This window comes from Cuculus canorus, chromosome 1 (assembly GCF_017976375.1).
Source record: "Cuculus canorus isolate bCucCan1 chromosome 1, bCucCan1.pri, whole genome shotgun sequence".
NCBI lineage: Eukaryota > Metazoa > Chordata > Aves > Cuculiformes > Cuculidae > Cuculus > Cuculus canorus.
Genome location: NC_071401.1, coordinates 5,823,578 through 5,842,401, shown reverse-complemented (window position 1 = coordinate 5,842,401; position 18,824 = coordinate 5,823,578). Strand labels below are relative to the sequence as shown.

The 18,824-nt window shown below is 37.5% G+C and overlaps 1 protein-coding gene across 1 annotated transcript in view; it reads right to left on the bottom strand.

The window, feature by feature from the left end:
- Positions 1-519: 519 nt before the first annotated feature.
- ATM (ATM serine/threonine kinase) overlaps positions 520-18,824 on the bottom strand; it is a 78,207-nt gene continuing 59,902 nt past the window's right edge. The window contains 16 exon segments of the mRNA XM_054058904.1: positions 520-1,709; positions 1,794-1,930; positions 2,871-2,934; positions 4,476-4,590; positions 4,669-4,755; positions 6,025-6,190; positions 7,345-7,494; positions 9,743-9,859; positions 10,865-11,005; positions 12,394-12,482; positions 12,849-12,987; positions 14,126-14,284; positions 14,671-14,784; positions 15,731-15,938; positions 16,688-16,905; positions 18,434-18,553. Of these exon segments, the coding sequence (XP_053914879.1) occupies positions 1,526-1,709; positions 1,794-1,930; positions 2,871-2,934; positions 4,476-4,590; positions 4,669-4,755; positions 6,025-6,190; positions 7,345-7,494; positions 9,743-9,859; positions 10,865-11,005; positions 12,394-12,482; positions 12,849-12,987; positions 14,126-14,284; positions 14,671-14,784; positions 15,731-15,938; positions 16,688-16,905; positions 18,434-18,553 (2,208 nt within the window). The 3' untranslated portion in view covers positions 520-1,525.

Genomic DNA, 18,824 nt, shown 5'->3' with positions numbered 1-18,824 from the left:
AATCTGCCCCTCTTCAGGCAATGAGGATAAACTGAAGAGGAGTAGATTTAGACTAGACATAAGGAAGAATTTCTTCACCATGAGGGTGGTGAGGCATTGGCACAGGTTGCCCAGGGAAGTTGTGGCTGCCCCATCCCTGGAGGTGTTCAAGGCCAGGTTGGATGGGGCCTTGGGCAGCCTGATCTAGTGGGAGGTGTCCCTGTCCATGGCAGTGCGGTTGGAACTGGATGATCTTTAAGGTCCCTTCCAACCCAAACTATTCTATGATTCTATGATTCTACCTCTGGATGAAAGTTCTTCAGCAGAGAAAATCCAGGACACAGTTTTGGTTCCAAGAATAAACAGAAATTTATGTCAGCTTCATGAAAACGTAACACAAACCATCTTGCCATGTGGCCGTGAACTTACAAAACAAAGATACAGCATAAAAATTGCGCGAACGCTGTACAAATAAAATCAGTGAAATGCTAATTATAATAGAAATTCTTCACTTACACCACTATAAAAACGCATAAAGTATAAACTAAGATAATGCCAAATTTTATTCTTATTTTTAAATAGAAAGATGATTCAGGAAGACGCATTAAATACAGCAGTGAAACTGTTATTTGAGAGGATTCTCCCATTATCCGTATTCATTGACTATCTAATTATAATAGGTCTTTTTATTTCAGAAGGAGTAATGTCGTCTGTAAAACTAAGGGCATCAGAATGAGATTTTTGTGTTGAAAATGCAACTGAAATGTTTCCGACAGGTGTTTATTCCTGATACAGGATAACTGCTTGCTTTAGAGGTCTATCCTGTATGCTTAGCTTCATTGTACAGTCCATTTTATGAAAGAAGTTTGAGCTACAAAAGCTAAATATTCTTTTATTGTTTTATTATATTAAAGTAATGTTATAAAGTACAAACAATTTCATTTACAACAAGAAAAAAAGCAGCAGTCCTACACTTGGCTCAAAGTCCTTATCTATATAAAGAAGCGTCCATTTAACTGAGCTGAAAAAAACCTGAAGAACCTTAAGTCCATTAAACATGAGGTTCTTTGGTCTTCTTTACATTCACTATAGGATTATCCTAAAAGTCTGCCCCTCCTTTTGAAAGGCACTTTAGCTGGTTATTTTGTGACTCCTGGTTTTTAGATCATCCATTCTGCATGGACTGGTTACCATACAGAATTATTATATGCAGGAGTCCAGCTATTCAACAGATAAACAAAAATGACAAATCTCAGGCTTTAAGAATATAAAACATCCAGCATGTACAAGCAAAGTCCTTGCAGGTCACAAGGAACATCAAAGCACTGGCTGTTGTTTATACTCTATGGTGAATATTAAGAGGAAAAGAAATGTTTTCTTTGTAACAGGTTATTGAAAAAAAACCGAAACCATCCACCAAATACTAATACATCTAAGCCTTCACAGCTGCTCCTGATATAAGTTTTGTGAAATACCAATGTGAAATGTTAAGCCGCTTGCTGCATAAAAACAGGTTTCTTCTAAAAATGCACTGGATTCTTCCAAGTCACACCCAAGCTTTCCACCCAGGGAAGAGTTGGCTCAGATTTTTCGGGTCCATGGCCTGCTGTATGAGGAGGTTCACCTGCCCTCCCACATTGAGCACCGTTCCCTCCTCAACACCTTTCAGCTTCTCCTGAAGTCTCATCAGAACACGCTCAGCCACTTTGTTAAAACTCTGGTCATCACTGCTGGCGGAATAAAAAAAGAAGTAAGAAAACAGTAAAGCAAGGGAACAGCGCAGAAAGCAAGACAGTAAGGAAAAAATCTTGCACCTGGCTTTTCTTTTATGTTCTTGTGGATCTGTACCGAGCGTAGAGCTCATGTCAGCCTCATCCTCTGGTCTCTGCTGCAAGTACAAAGCTTTCAAGGGGTTCATGGTCCAGTCGAAAAGAGGATCATAGAGAAGCACCTATATGGTAAATAAATCTCTATTTAATTTAAACTGCTAATCGCAGCTAGTCCAGTGCCATTACAGAATTGGGCTAAACTGCTTAGTAGACAAGCCAGCAATAAAACTGCATCTATCATTTGCAGCTATTTGAGTTATTCCTGCTTGACTTACTTTTACCACTCAGTCCCATCTCAGCAATGAAGAGGTCATTTTTCAATACAGTTCTAGGCACCTGATTATTTTTTAACGCATTGTATAAACTACAAAGTCAGTTTAATGCTCATCTTTGTAACTTATGCAAAAAAGATTTCATTCCATCGGCTCTACTCATGCTAGGAATCTTGCACTATGGCTAGATGCATTTAGATACTTTAGATGGAAATTTGCAAACTGGTCTTGGTTTTATTGAAGATTACACAAAACCATAAAACTGTTTGATTGGAAAATACCTTTTGAGATCATCAAGTCCAACCGTACCTGTCCACTACTAAACTATATCCTTGAGCACTTCATCTACATGTCCTTTAAATACCTCCAGGGATGGTAACTTAACCACCTCCCCGGGCAGCCTCTGCCAGTGCCCAAGAACCCTTTAGGTGAAGAAATCTTTCCTGATGTCTAATCTGAACCTCCCCTGGTGCAATTAGAAACCATTTCCTCTCATCCTATCGCCTGTCACTTGGGAAAAGAGACCAGCACCCACCTCGCTACAACCTCCTTTCAGGCAGTTGTAGACAGCGATAAGGTCTCCCCTCAGCCTCCTTTTCTCTGGGCTAAATTAACAAATCTGACCAACATATCTTAATGAATTAACAAATCTACCTACCAACACTACTAAATTAAAATTGAACAAATAACTCTACAGAAATATTTGCTATAGTAATGCATATGAAGACAAAGACAAGAAACTGAAGGTAGTCTGGCAGGTTACTGTCAGAAAGAATGAACGAATGCTTACCTCTACAATAGTCAGCAAAGCTTCTTGAGAATTTCTCATAACAGCCATTGTTTTCTCACAGCATCTAGAAAATATTTTACCATATTTTTAGGCTCCTTTCATGGAATGGTATTTTCATCATTTAAATAATGGATATTTGTACTCTTCTTAAAGGTTCATTTCTAACAAATGAGTAACCTCTCTGATGTATCCATTTGGGAAAAAAAAAAAAAGTGGAGCAATTTAGAAATGTAAGACCAGAAAGAGATTGAGTAGTTCACTTATACATTCCCTATGGGAAAGAGATTACACGTTTCACTTGTCTGAAATGTTTCTATACATAGAATTAACCACCGAGTCAACAGTGATCACCAATGTGTGCCACGAGGGCAGAATCGCTTGGCCGGATGAAAACTTGTGTGCCAGAGGAGTTCAGCAACATGAAGAATCTTGTTAGGTGTAGGAATGATTCCTTTGCATGAAATGAGCAGATCCAGTAGCTTGAGACATTAAGCTACTTCTGAAATCCATCCAATGACTCTAGACACAGAAGTGGTTCCCTACATTCACACTCAAGTAAAGTAACCTTTTGGAAGGAATATGAAGAATTCCTTATGTGAGCGATACTCCAGTGAAAGAGGGATTAGGCCTCCTCTCTGCTTCAGGATGAGAACACAAACAAGGTGACTCATTTATGCACTTACACCTATACTGTTATTACAAGACATTCTGGCTGAGGCAGAAACAGTACCTGCACCAGTGCTTTTTACACTCTATTTACTTAAGCTAGAGCCAAACAATTCATGTTTTTCTGTACCATGGGACAAAAGATTCAGAAGTAACATGAAACTGTGAACGTGACAGCCTCATGTTTACAACAGAAGTAGCAGTGACTGGACCTTCACAGTACAAAGGTATATTAGGAACTATTTATTAAAGCTAATTGCTACCTTACAAAGAAAACACTTGTGCTATGTACTTTTTTAAAGACATGAAATTTGGGGTTTGCAAGCACTACATTCTTGAACATCATGAAAGGCTTTAATGGGAGAAGTGGCCTGCTTTTTACGGCCCCCCCGGCTCATTCACAGGAGATAGAAAGTCAGCCCTTTTGTGAGTTTTCTGTTTTGCAGCTCAAATCTGTTGTGGGATTTATATTTGCCAAGTGATATTAAATATAAGATCCAAAAGAGGGAAAATACTGCAAATGATTTATATAAAGCTGAAAAGAAATTAAAGACAAAATAGCTGAAAGAAACTTAATAGCTCTGAACGTATTGGTCTGAAAGAAATACAGAGCATTCCAGGAAAAAAAATCAGCAGTCTAAAACAAGGGATGAAATTCAGCTGTGGAGCCTTTGGAAGCACTAAGCCATCCTCGATTTCCAAAGAGGGTGACAATAATCCATTAGTTAGTGAAGAATATGAAAAGCTGGGCAACAAAAATGAACTCATAATTGGTTACATAAATAACAGCGAATGGGTTAGAGGACAACATTTATGTTTGGATATCATCTGTAGAAATCAGTGTCCTTTCAAGCATCAGAACTACTTAACATGTAAGAATTGTAAAGCCAAAAGTACTCTGGTGCTTCCTTACCCCCTATGCAATACAGGAGCACTTACCTCCTGAAGACTCCTTCCACGCCAGTAATGCCCATTCCATCCACAACGTCCCTGGTTAATCTAAATGGCACAGTTTCTGGTGTTGGTAGGACTTTACCTTGCTCAAAAGCAACCCCTAAATGAGAGGATAATAAATGTTTTTAAAAACACCAAAGCAAAGAAAAACTAAGGTTCTCCTGTCTGTCGCACTTACCCAGATCTATATGCACGAGTTCTGCTGTTTGTTCATCTATCAGGATATTCTGAACGTGCCTGTCTCCAAGGCCAAGTATGTAGCCAACTAAAAGAAAAAGGTAAGTGCTGAAAGAATATTTACATGCCATAAAAAACAGGGAATATTTAATAAAGAGAAGATGATTACAATCAGTGTTAACACGTGCCAACAAATCAAAAGTGAGAATGCTTCTTCCTTAATGTATACATATTACTCCAGTAAAAAGCAAACGCCATTCCACAAATCCAAAAAGAAAAAGTTATCTGGATGTAGTTGCAAAAAGGTTGTTTTCGCACATATGCATATTGTTTTATCTACTCCACAGACTTTTTTGCCAAACAATTTCACAACTTTCAAAAAATCAAAAAAGATAAAAAGCAAGCACACAATAAAATCATAATTTGTTAGTACTGTTAAGAAAATCTTTTAACTCATGCAATCCAGAAAATAGCACTGGACATAATTCAGTCCATAAATCAGTTGGGGGAGCTCAACTATACCTAAATAATTTCTAAGGGATATTTGTCTAAGTTGATTTTAAAAATCTCCAATGACACAAATATTAAGATCTTTCATGTAGGACTATTTCAGTGCTTCACAGTACTTACACCTAGAAAATCTCCAAGTTAATTCTCCTTTGCTGCAAGTTAAGCCTGTTACTGTTTCTCTGTTAGCAAGTGGACATGGATAACAGTATTTGCTATAAAATTCTTCCATTGAATTCTGTTAAACTGCAGATTTACTTCATTTTTACAACCAAAAAAGGGAGTGTATAAAGAACATGTTAACATCTAAAACAGGATCTACTACAATGTATAAAATCTACTATCAAATATCTTCCAGAAACGCAATACAGAACTGAGTCATCCAGAAGAAATCCATAATCCAACTACATTTATTTCCTTAAGACAGGAAAATCAAAGGAAAAATGCCAAAGTTTAAACAATCATTTCAGCTATGGCTAATGATGCCACTACAAAAAAAAGATTAAACTTTTCAACTCAGTTACAATATTTGAGGCAACAGTTGAAATGAGTAAATGCTAAATAGAACAACGGAATTCATCAGTTAGATAATGTTTAAAAAATACCAGGACCTAAAAATATAAACCACTATATTAAAGAAATACAGAATTCCATTCTATCTTTCTACTGCAGCATGAATCAGAAACCTTTATTACAAACTAATGCTGGTGTTTCCTTACTGGCACGTTCGACCCCCTACTTCCCCCTTTTCTGGCACGTGACAAAATCAGAACTTCCACTACCTCTGAAATGGTATAAATTCTTTGTTTACATCATCTAGAAAGCCAATGTTAGAAACCCAATCTAATACCTATGGAAGATGTAGCCACACTGCGAATGTACGCCAACCGTTTCTCAAACCACACAGCTGGATCCAGGAATTTCTCCATGCAGAAATAACGAAAGACAGGCTGAAAGTTCTCGCAGACTTTCATGAAGATGCTGTATTTCTCTTCAGGACGCTTCTTTTGTGCATCCTTTAAACAAATAAGAGATGTTTTTCCCATGACTGACTGCTTTGGAAGGAAATTACCTCTTCCTTTCAAAAGAAATACATTCCTCCTTTCTACCCCTCTCCGCTCTGTCAAATACTGTTGTCACTCCTTTCCCTCTCTGAGCTATAATGAATTTCTTTTTTACAGTGATCATAAATATCTATTTCACTAAACAATTATATTTTCATACACAACTTGGGCTACATGCAAAAACCATACTCCCACTTTTTGGGCTTGGGAGGTGTCTGCATTTTATATGCAAATACTGGTAATACTGTATTTTCTTGGGGGATGCTTTCCCTTGCACTCTGTTCTGGTAACTTTGCTCACCTTATGGCTCATGTCACTGTGAAAAAGTCCTCAGTAATTCACAAGCAAAAGCTTCACATAGGGAAAATTAAATATATTTTTATCCTGTTAATATTATACAGATTTAAAAGGAGATAATTTCTTGCACATCATGACTATATAAAGTAACAGGTAAAGCTGTCTGTGATTTTCTAAACACGTGGTGAGGTGGTTTGTGGAACTGAAGTAAAGCAGCCACCTATCACCAGAAGAAAGAATCCTCCCCTACTTGTACCTACTGAACCTGGTGTCTTTCGGTCAGTTTAACCTAAAGTTCATCTTCTGGCTTAGCTCCCTGAACTGACTCACTGTGAGGGGCAGAGTACGTAGCTGTCACAGTGGAGAAGCCAGACCCCTTCCCACCGCCTCCCAGCAATTAAGGCAGTACAATAATCTCAGTTTCATTCTAAAATCGTATTTTTATTTTCAAGGACTAGTATTTAGAATTTTGGTTTATTCATGAAAAGAAAACGGGTTTTTCAATGCAATGCGAAACAGGACAAATATAAATTAATTATGTAACATAACTTTATACTGACTTTATTTGGTCTCTAATGACAATTTTGGAATTCCAATAGATTTATATTATAGAAAATGATGCACAGATTTATTGGAGATTCAGATCTTTATTGCAACAGTCATCCATCCAGTAACTTTTGATTTAGTAAAAACTCGCCACTGGCCATATTCATTATTATAGACTAAAAGCACAATATATAATTCTCTGTAAATTCTATGCCCCAAGAAAAAGCAAGAGCCAACTTTTTTTTTCAGTTATTTTCACTCACCATCATTATTTTCTGACACTGGGAAGCGCAGTAATCTTTTGGCCTGTATCTCTTGTGAGCTCCCTTGTGGACATTGACAAGAAACTCCCCAATGGGAGTTGTTCCCGAGCACCACTCAAGAACACCACTTCTCTGAGAAAGAGGTACCACCTGTAAAACAAACCCACTGCTGCATTGGGGAGGGTGACACACAACTACGAACATGCATGCTGCTACCAAGCACGGGGTTGTGGAAAAAGACAAAAGATCAAACCACAATACATGGTTTAAATACACATGTACACATATATAAAATACCGTCAGGATATTTCTACCTTTTCATGGTTTCAATACAGGATGGGGGATGATGTGATTGAAAGCAGCCCTGTGGAAAAGGACTTGGGGGTGTTAATTGATGAGAAGCTCGACATTAACCGGCAATATGCGCTCACAGCCCAGAAGGCCAACCATATCCTGGGCTGCATCAAAAGAAGCGTGGCCAGCAAGTCAAGGGAAGGGATTCTGCACCTCTGTTCCTCTCTTGTGAGACCTCATCTGGAATACTGTGTCCAGTTCTGGAATCCTCAATGTAAGAAGGATATGGAGCTGTTGGAATGGGCCCAGAGGAGGCTACAAGGATGATCAGAGGGCTGGAGCACCTTCCCCACGAGGACAAGCTGAGAGAGTTGGGGTTGTTCAGGCTGGAGAAGGCTCTGAGGAGATTTTAGAGTGGCCTTCCAGTACCTGAAGGGGGCTACAAGTGAGCTGCAGAGGGACTTCTTACAAAGGTATGTAGTGATAGGACTAGGGGGAATGGCTATTAATTGAACAGATGCAGATTTAGACCAGACATAAGAAGGAATTTCTTCACCATAAGAGTGGTGAGGCACTGTCCCAGGTTGCCCAGGGAAGCTGCAGCTGCCGCCTCCCTGTAGGCGTTCAAGGCCAGGTTGGATGGGGCCTTGGGGAGCCTGATCTAGTGGGATGTGTCCCTGCCTATCACAGTGAGGTTGGAAGTGGATGATCTTTAAGGTACTTTCCAACCCAAACCATTCTATGATTCAATGATTCTACCAAATACTTGCATTTTTTTCCTAGCCCGGAGAACCTTTCACTAAAAACTTCAGTACAATTTAATGATCCTACTCCACTTCCATGTTTGTATCAGTATTCTCGCTGACCTGTGAGTGCCAACAGCTTGCTGCAGTTGAATGGGACAATACACACAGTGTGCAAACTGCATGTAAACAGTAAAGTCTGGAATAAACACATGGTATGTGTGTAAACACATGAGGCTTGTCTTAGTCTGCTTCCCATCCCAGGGAAGAGTTTCTTACTTAATAATTAGCTGTAAGAGTTACTTCAACTGCAGGAGCAGACAGAACTGAACAAAACAAACAATGTTCTGTCCTGAGAGAAATACCTACAGCCTGTTTCCTTCAATCCTCTTTTTTTATGAAAGTCTCTATCTCATAATTCAACCCTCATTCTTTTTTTCTCTGCCAGGTTGGACGAGGCTTCGAGCAACCTGATCTAGTGGAAGGTATCCCTGCCTGCGTCAGGGTGGTTGGAACTAATGATCCTTAGTCCATTCCAACCCAAACCATTCTGTGATTCTACAAATTTACACACACAGAAACCTGAGTCTTTATTGTAAGTCATTCAAAAAATGTGGCTCTAACTCCACCTGAAAATTCTTAGAACTATGTTAACAATTCAGATAATCTCCTCCAGAATTTCTGGAGTGCACATTTCTCATTTGACAACAAGAACTTTTACTTAGAGAGTACTTATTCAGAGGTCACATTCATAGCTATTATTCTAAGCCTAAGCACATAAATGGAAGAAGGAGAGGGAAGTTCCTGTTCAAACACATTTTCTGCATTCACAGTATAAGTATTATTTCTGTATTCCCAAATCCAACAAAACTAACTCTGCAATTCAAATTATGAACGAACAGACTCTAGACGGGACTTCTGGATTCAATTGTAAGGAATATTGCAGGACTAAAATTTATTAATAATTAATTAAGGAATACAGCAAGACTAAAATTAATGAGAATTCATAAACAAACACATATGCTCAAGTTTAATGACTAGCAACTTGCAGTTCAAGGACAGTGCATGACAATTTCTTTTCACTTATAAGCTCATATAAAGAAAGCTTTGAAGTGTATTTTAATATATATTGAGTATTAGAATTTTTTTTAGGATTTGGAAAAAAAAATGTAATAATTGTTCTAATTGTAATAATTAAATTGTATTAATTGTTTATTACATACCTTAAAGCACAGTGACTATTTTAATAACAAATAAATTTAATGTACCTTATATGGTCTTTGGGTTAAAAAGACATGAATGGGGAAATATGCCTTATCTATAGCAAATACTCTTCTGATGCAGCAGCTGTTCAGCATTACCTTGTATCTTCGGATAGTTAATTTTCTCTTCCGTGTTTCAGTGTTTTGCTGGAGCAATGTATTGCACATCTGGAAAACCTGCTGCATAACAGCATCTTGTCTCAGGTCATCCCGCCCCTTTAGCATAAACAGAAAAAGCAGTGAAAGAACACATTTCAGTATTTAATTTCTTGTTCAACAACTTTAAGAAATAATTTTTAAAAAAATTCCAGAAAGCACAAGTTACTTCTCCACAGTAATCACCTGTAATAAAATATAATTAACAATTGTTTTTTTCTCTGCATTTGGTTTTCTAATAGTGCTCAGCTGCTTAAGCAGAACCATCATTAAGTTAAATCATCACCTTTTTCTTCTTTTTTTTTCTGACAAATGTTCTTTCATTAAGGATTAAATCAACCTGCATGCCTTAAGCATGCTTTCAAAAAACAAGACGTTTCATTCACCATATTTTGCCATCCAGTACATAGCTGAAGCAGCATCAGCTGGTACTGCAGTTCCGATTACTGGATGCAGATATTACAATTCATGCTTCTCTTAAAACACTTCAAAACTAGGCCACACTTAAAAGCAAAACAGAATTCTGCCAGCATCTGCTGCATGTTTACATTCAAACACATAGAGAATGAAATCAATTGAGTTTAAAGAGAATAAGTATTTTTAGAGATTTGTGTTTCCACGTGTACATTTTTGATTGTGTCTGAACTGTAATTCTTTTTTACATGGAGAAGAAGTTAAAAAAGGAGATATTTAGCACAAAATGCTGATGGCTTTTATTCACTGTGCACTCCAGGTCACTATGGAGACATAACCATGCAAGTCACAGGTCTGGTAGTTGTTAGGTAAGCTATTGTGTATTACACGCATTGTTGAAAAATAATGACAAAAATAGTTTATATTACGTTATGTTATGTTATATATCATATCACATCACATCACATCACATCACATCACATCATATCATTACATTGTAATTTCCTTTATTAAAGCATTTCTGAACTGAGAAAGCTGACACTGAACCGTGAAAAGTCTGTTCATGGTACAGAAGAGATACATGAGAAAACTGACACGAGATCTTAAAAAATCCCAAGCCTCTGACATGTCATCATATTAGACAGAACCTACCTTAACCAGCTGCCTCCTTTCTTTACCATCTGATCCTACACAGTCTATTATTTTAGGCAGATTCAGGCCTCCTGCTAAACGAAATTCTGGCTTAAAAGACCTTATTGTGACCAAATTTTCATATTGTCCTGTGGGATCCACCTGAAATGATAAATCAGTTTAAAAGTAATATAAATATTACCTCCATTTTACTCAGAGAAAGTGGTGATGAGTTGTTTGCAAACCTCCTTAGCAGACTACATGCTAAATATTAACATAAGCATTCCATCACCTACAAGGATAACCACAGGCTAGAAAAATCTGCTGAGCAAAGGCGAGACTTTGATTTCTTGTTTTTCACCTGGGACCTGGTGCTGCAGACTTGCACAGAACATGCTCTGAAACAATTTCAGCATGTCCCAACTAGCATTCTCTCAAGAAAATCTTCACATACAGCTAGGGGGGAATTAGGCTGCAAATGAACCTAATCTACAATCCTAAAACTGTCACAATCTACAGGATATGTACCCTCAGCCAGCTTCCATATCTTCATGCCACGATGCAGCCCTGCTCAGCTGAACAGAAACATTGCTCCAGCTGTTTATATTGCATACCTCCAACTATTTGAGATAGTATGTACTGGAGAAGAAGAAAGGCAAAGAAAAGGACAATCGAGTCGTACAATGGAGAAACGCCTGGGGCCAACAGGAGCTCTACAAACAAATGCTATTTAGTACATGTGGCAATTTCTGGCCTTGAAGTCAAACAGCAAAATGTCCCTAGGCTTGTTGTATTTAGCTTTATAGACACAGCCTGAGGAACTTAGGCATAGGGAAGTCTGGCTTCATAACATGCACATTTTAGGTGGCTGGCCCACAAAGCAACTGTGCATTCCTGAAACTGGTAAGTTTTCTAGGTAGAGCATGTGGCATGCAAGAATGAGTGCCTATGCACCCATCCCATCAATCACTTACGCTAATAAGAACTGATCATTCACCATTATTGAATGGGAAAAAGATATAGGCTGGCCATTTAGGAACAGCCAAAGAGGTCTCTCTCTCTCTTTCTCTCTCTCTCTCTCTCTCTCTCATTCTCCATCTCCATCTCCATCTCCATCATCTCTACCTCTACCTCTACGTCCACCTCCATCTCTACCTCTACCTCTTCAATTTCTATTTCTGGAAATTAAGCACCTCCCTGAAACTCTGAGCTAGCACCTACAAAATAAGATCTTCTCTGCAATTTAGGTAGTTCCTCACCCCTTTGGATAATGAAAGAAAACTCAGTGGTAACAGTGGCAGTGGCAAAGCCATCTTCCTACAATAAGCCACTACACCACAAATATAAGACTCGGGATCAAGGTCTTCCAAAGCCTAAGGAAACCATCTCATGCTGCATCTCCCACCTGACAGAAAAGTACCCCTGGTAGGCTAACCTGAAAAGAACATGGGAATTTGATGAAGAGATACATGCCCTGACTGCCATATAAAAATGTGAAGTTGATTCTAATATTTGATACTATGTTGTATATTTATTTCAATTTCAGTCACCTTAATCTCCATGGTAGGAACAACAACATCTTCCAGGTTCTTCAGTTTAATAATTGGCTGGTCAGCTGGAATACTTATTCCTTCTGTAACTAAAAGGAAATAATATTTTTAAATTCGGAAGTATAAACATACACCAAAGTTCATAAAAAAACCCAATTTATATTGCTTTTGGGACCCCAAACCTCACTGCATGCTTCTCGTCAAGCTCATGAAGATGACCAGGGGACAACTGGAGTTTTCTGAAGTTTCATACTTAGGGAGTCTGAACCTTACAGTGCAAGTACTTACTATGACTTTTTAATCCAGACTAAATTCTACATTTATTAAAAATAGAATACAGGGCTAATATAGCATCTCCTTTAACTAAATATCAATGTGTAGGAATACACTTCTTAATCCAAGAAAATATAATATATCTTCACTATTAGATAAAAAATACTTTTCCCAAGACTTACATCTATGGGTTTTCCATGGAGTAGCATCTAGATTTGCTAATGTGATGTAAGCATCACAAAGTGCTTCAATGTCTCTAACCATGCGAGCTCTCTTTTTTCTTACAATATTAATTATATTGCTAGCAGCCTCCATTCTGTCCTAAAAAACGCAATAGAATACAAATATCAGATCTTGCAAACTACACCTTGTAAGAATAAAGATGCATCACAACATGCAGTCAAATAAGTACAATTGAGATACATCTTATGAAAACAGAGAAAATGGGAATTATGGACAGCCCTTTGTGAGATGAACAGAAATAATTTGAAGCAAAGATCTGTGCTGTCTTATCGAAGATAATGAACAAAGTTCAATATCATCTTCGATGGAGAGGGAGCAAATCTGTCCCGGCAAAGTGCAAAAAACCTGCAAAAATTCTTCAGAAAAAAGGGACAGGCAGTTTTGGACGTTCATCCACTACCTTCCTGCTTTCCAACTGCAGAAAAGCCTGCAAAAATCTGAACGTGCCCCTTCTGTGCCGAATTCTCAGAAGAGTAAGCCAAGTTTAGCATAACCCTACTCCTAAGGATGGGACCACAAAAGAACTACAGGCCTGAGAGAAAGGTAAAAAAAAAAGCCACCTAAAAATGTGGTGAAAAGTTATATCAGTATGGAGGGTAGGAAGGTAATGACAACCATGCTAAGCCTATAGTGACGGGGAAAAGAAGAAGCATTAATCTAGAGATGATTCCAAATACAGGTTCCGACAAAAATTAAGCAATGATGATGCTAACATGAAGCCACAATTCAGTATCACCTATCATCATCACTTTTAACATACAGAGGTCATATAAAGGAACAAAACATACACTGCATAAGCCTAAATACTTTAATAGAAGAGATGTTATCACTCAAAGCAGGAAAAAAACCTCAATTCAGTATGTACTTTCAACAATAAATTCACTCGAGTCATTGGTGCAACTAAAATGCCTTTTATAGAATCACACATCAAGGATGTTTATCACAAAACTCTTTGATATAATTGGGACTATTTCTTGTGGGACATGTTAACCATGTTTCATGCAGCCTGATAATTCTTTCAATAACTATTACCAATGTATGCACAAAAGGAGGGGGCTTTTCTTATTAAAAATACTTTTTTCCCCTCACTCTTTCTTAACAAAAGTTAGCTGATGAGCTCTAAACTAAAATACCGTTTGACATAATTTTTTTTTTAGTTTTTTAACAAAATGAAAGGACTGAATGTGATTAATAGAATGGAATTTTTTGTAGTTACCACATCAAGCTGGGAGATTTCTTTCGGTACATTTTTAATTAACTTATTTCTTCTTATTGCATCTGGTTTTGTAAGGAGTTCATCTTTGCTAGCATTTGCCAAAGCTAGTATTATAAACAAAGAGTGATGTGGATGATCCCGTGAGACTCTAGACATCAGCTGTCAAGAAAAAGATCCCATTATTGAAAACTGTACAGAAGAAATAAAAAATTACTTAATTAACATTATTAGTTCTTTTGAATGTTTAAGACTCCCAATAAGAACTGAAAAGTAATACTTAGATGGTATTCCCACAACTAAAATACGAAGTATATTCCTACAACTGCATAGGGCTACTCTTATACAATACAAAAATCAATTAAGTAGCAAGTAAAGAAGTCCCAAACCTTTCCCCCTACTACGCAGATTTTTCATCATTAATTGTTAATACTTTATCACCTACATCACTCATTATCTATAACTGCAGAAAGGAAGACACCTTTTGCTTTCAGGTGTGCACTACTACGCCAATCAAGATACTTTTAGACACGAAAAACATCAATTACATTGTTCAGAACTTCATGAAATCCTAAACCACCCATCATCTTGGTTCCCATCCGAGCAGCCAGCTGGTACATCAGAGGCAAAAACTTGTATGAAGGGATCTTCTCTGCATTTTTCTGCAATAAGAGAATAAGCAGTTAGCAAGTTCTACTAAACACAAAGAAAATGTAATTGTAAAACACCAGGAAAAGGCTAGCAATTTGGGGTTTGCAATTTTTGTTAAACTGAAAGTAATCATTGCTGTGTGATCAAATGGCAATCCAGTAAGACATCATCTTGGTCCATGTCTCCTGAATGTTACAAGTCCTTCATAAGAGAATTACTAATTTCTACACTATTAGAGCAGAGCTGAGATACATTGACTCGGAGTTCATTTCTAGATTCTTTGTAGCAAGAGAAATCCTAATTAAAAAAAAAAAATCACAATTTAGTTCAAGACAAGAAACAATTCTGTGTTAAAAATATGAGTCAATGAACATTCTCTATTTTTCAAAGTTCATTATAACACAAAGTAGAGAATTAAATTATACAGATATCTGTTATAACCAAATCATTCAGATAAGAATTAACAGCATTCCTACACAATTCTGGAAATGACAGAACCAACCTGAGAAAGAGAACTTTACTAGTCCCTGACTGCTATGTTACATAGACAATCTCAAAGCACAACCTTTTACCTAAAAGTATATATAATATAAACTAGAATAACAACATACTAAAGGTTCTTGAAGATGCAAACTATCCAAGGTATGTAGAGAACTAGGTAACAACAGTGAAAGATCATGAGATATGCTTAATCATACAGACCTGTTAAATTAAAATGTTAAATTAAATTAAGTTAAATTAAAATGTATTGAGAATTACAGCTCTGACTGATGAAAAACTAACTGATGAGCAACAATGACTGGAATAAATGACTTTTGAGGGAAAAGATAAGGAGATACACAGGAAAGCACACTGCACAGCACTATAATTCATCTTCTAGAAAGACAGGAGAAGGAGAAGAAAGGTGGACAACTTAATGTCAAAGCATAATACGGAAAAGCAACAGCAGAAATATACCTTCATCATTTCATTGACTCTATCAACTCCAGAATTTTCAAGCCACAGGGAACAGAGTCGGAAGATCCACATATCGTGTTCTTCTCCACTTAGTAAGCAGCTGATGTAGTTCTCCACTGCTTTACACAAGAAACGTTTACGATCCTCAGTTAGGGCATGTATGGCGCACTCATCCAGCTTAAGTTCTCGCTGAACTTTCACTGTGTATCTATGTGAAGAGACATTTTTAAACAATTTCTCTCTTAATGAACTCACAAGCAAGGCTGTCTCTACTTCTCCTGCTTACTAATTTAACTTTTTTTCACTTGTGTTGTTATACCAGCACAGTAAAATAAACAACTGAGGAACCAAACTGTGGGAGCTATTTCTTTCGTGTATGTCTAAACAGATCCACCACTCTAAGTGAATTTTCAGTCAGTGTCTTTTTTCTTTTTCTTGATTTAATCTCAATACTGGTGGAAATGTGAATATCCATTAAAGATCATTGTCTAAGCATTTCAGTTTCCAACTGCTCGAGTTCAATTTTTATCTGCTCACTTTCAATTGCTTTTACTAAACCTTTAAGAATTCTGTATTAAGATGAATGCTGCTCTTTCACCGAATGCATAATGGAGAAAAATCTCAAACTCATTCATTTTTCACTTTGTCATGTTTTCGCTGTCAAATAGACTAAACAGATCCAAAGAATAAACGTGAATTCTGGCCCACGATCATTGATACTATTTAACTGTTGTAACGCTCCTTGGCTTAGCTATCTAGCACTCCCCTAGAGCATGTTCAGGCACACTTCAGAAAGTACTCGCAACACGCACTACAGACTTGGGCACTGTTTTGTGGAGGAAAATTCAGCTGTGCAGATGTGATCCACGCTGTACCACTTGCCTAGAGGGACAGAGAATTAGTAAAGATGGAACCCTTTGTGGCTCCATAGTAACACCTCTCCACTTGAATGCTCACCTGTTTGTCTGAACTCTACGCTCCATGATGAGGCCAACCTCCTCCTTGGCCTTCTTCAGTAATGCCTGCTTATTTTCAAACTCTGAGGATTTCATGTAATTCTCAATTCGCTGGTACTGATTATCTGAGAAACGAGCCAAAGATAAGAAAGCTTTCATCTTTCCTTTCTTCAGGTCATCACTGCTGTCTCCGCTGTGGCTTGCAGCAATTTCCACAGCCTAAAAGGGAAGTTACAATAATAAAAAGACTGATAATCAGATTAATAGTGCTGCAAAATACTTGATCAAACTCTATTATCACAGAAATGCAGAATGGATGAGGTTGAAAGGGACCTTGGGAGGCCATCTCGTCCACTCTCCCTACTGAGCAGGGTCATCTGCTTGAACAGGTTATTTGATGTCATCCCGATGGAATATATACGCATACAAAATAAAACTACTGAGTACTTCCCTTTGAAGTGAATGAAATCTTTGAGGACTGTTTCAGTGCCAACAGTCAAAAATATTACCCTGCATGAAACAGCTTTAATAACCATACAGGAGTCTCCTACCGATATCTATTTTTTAGAGTAACTAGGATTGAAGTTTTACCATAGTTTTACATCCTTATATCATATGATGGTGAGAAAAAAATAGAAGACAGACAAAAAAGCACCCAAAAGAGAAGGAAATTATATGTAAAAGTCATTGATTCAAAACATCAGTGTGAATAAACCACGTGGAGTGTAACTATGTAGAGTTTCACAAATTTCACTCACGAGCAAGGTCTACATGGAGATACGGTACTAGCAGCACACAGTTGATACTGCAAAAAGAAATGATGAGTGCTTGTAGTGTGTGTCTCTCTGTTAAAGGGCACTGAGGCATCCATCTGCTGACCCAACCGGGAGTCAGGAGAGGCATGTTGCCCTCCAGAAGCTAAGGTCCAAGATGTTGTTGAGAGCATGCCACAACTTGTCAAGAGCACACACATTGGTATTCACATGAGCACGAATGATATTGCAAGCTGGAACCTGGGCAGAACTAAGGAAGACTACAAAGCCCTGGGGGTGCAAATGAAAAGTGTTGGTGCTCAAGTCATGCTTCGCTCCATTTTATCAGTTAAATGAAAGAGTGAAGCCAGAAATAGATGTAAATCAACCCCTGACTTTGTGGCTGGTGCCACTGTGTACCATTGTGAGGGTTTTGGCTTTTGATCCTCCCACTCTATGATTCTATAAAAGTAGCACAAAATAAAGAAATGCAGAGTTTCATTAATAAAAATGTTTCTACTACTGACTAACAGTAAAAAATAATTCCAGTACATCAAAACACTAGTACGAGACTTTCCAGCACTTGGAAAGAGTTTGTTAACAATGCAATCCCCATATTGAAAACAAGATAAGAAAATTATTTGTCCTGAGAAGGAAAGCATGGGGATGGGTGAAAGGGAAACAGGACTGGCAGTTGTTATCACTGAACTTCTAAGCCAATATCACACAAAAGTTTCATTGTGAATTCTATAAAGTCATATTCTGACTCTTGTATAAGACTATGATGTTATATGTTACGTGAAACTATAATATAAGAATCCAGAAAAATAAAAGCTGCATCAGAAAAAAAAAAGCAACATGATCTCAATAATCTAAGAGGTCTTTTCCAACCTACTGATTCAATGACTCTATCATCATAACATATACTTGACATTTTAACAACATTTTAGCACAGCATTGTCTCAAAGACTGCACATTTTAAAGACTGGATGTACCTTTTCTAAGTATTTCTGCATGATGACTGTAGGGTTTTCCAAGCATGTTTCTGCCAGCCAGGTTCCGCATAGCCTCAGACACTCTGTATACATCAATTTCAGATGAGGATCATTCTCAACCTTTGAGAAAGCAAGTTTGGGGGAAAAAAGAAAAAAGAGGGAGGTATCAAACAAAAATACCTTTTACATACGAGGTAGGCTATTTATTCATAAAACCTGAGTACAACGTAATCACTTGGGCCTATTATACATAATGCATCTACAGAGTAATTTACAATGCACTCCTAGAGTAGTCAATAATCACCTTCTAGGTTAGACTAAAGGAGAGCATATATTTTTAAATACCTGATAGTATGAACAATGAAAACAGAACACAACAATGACAAAATGC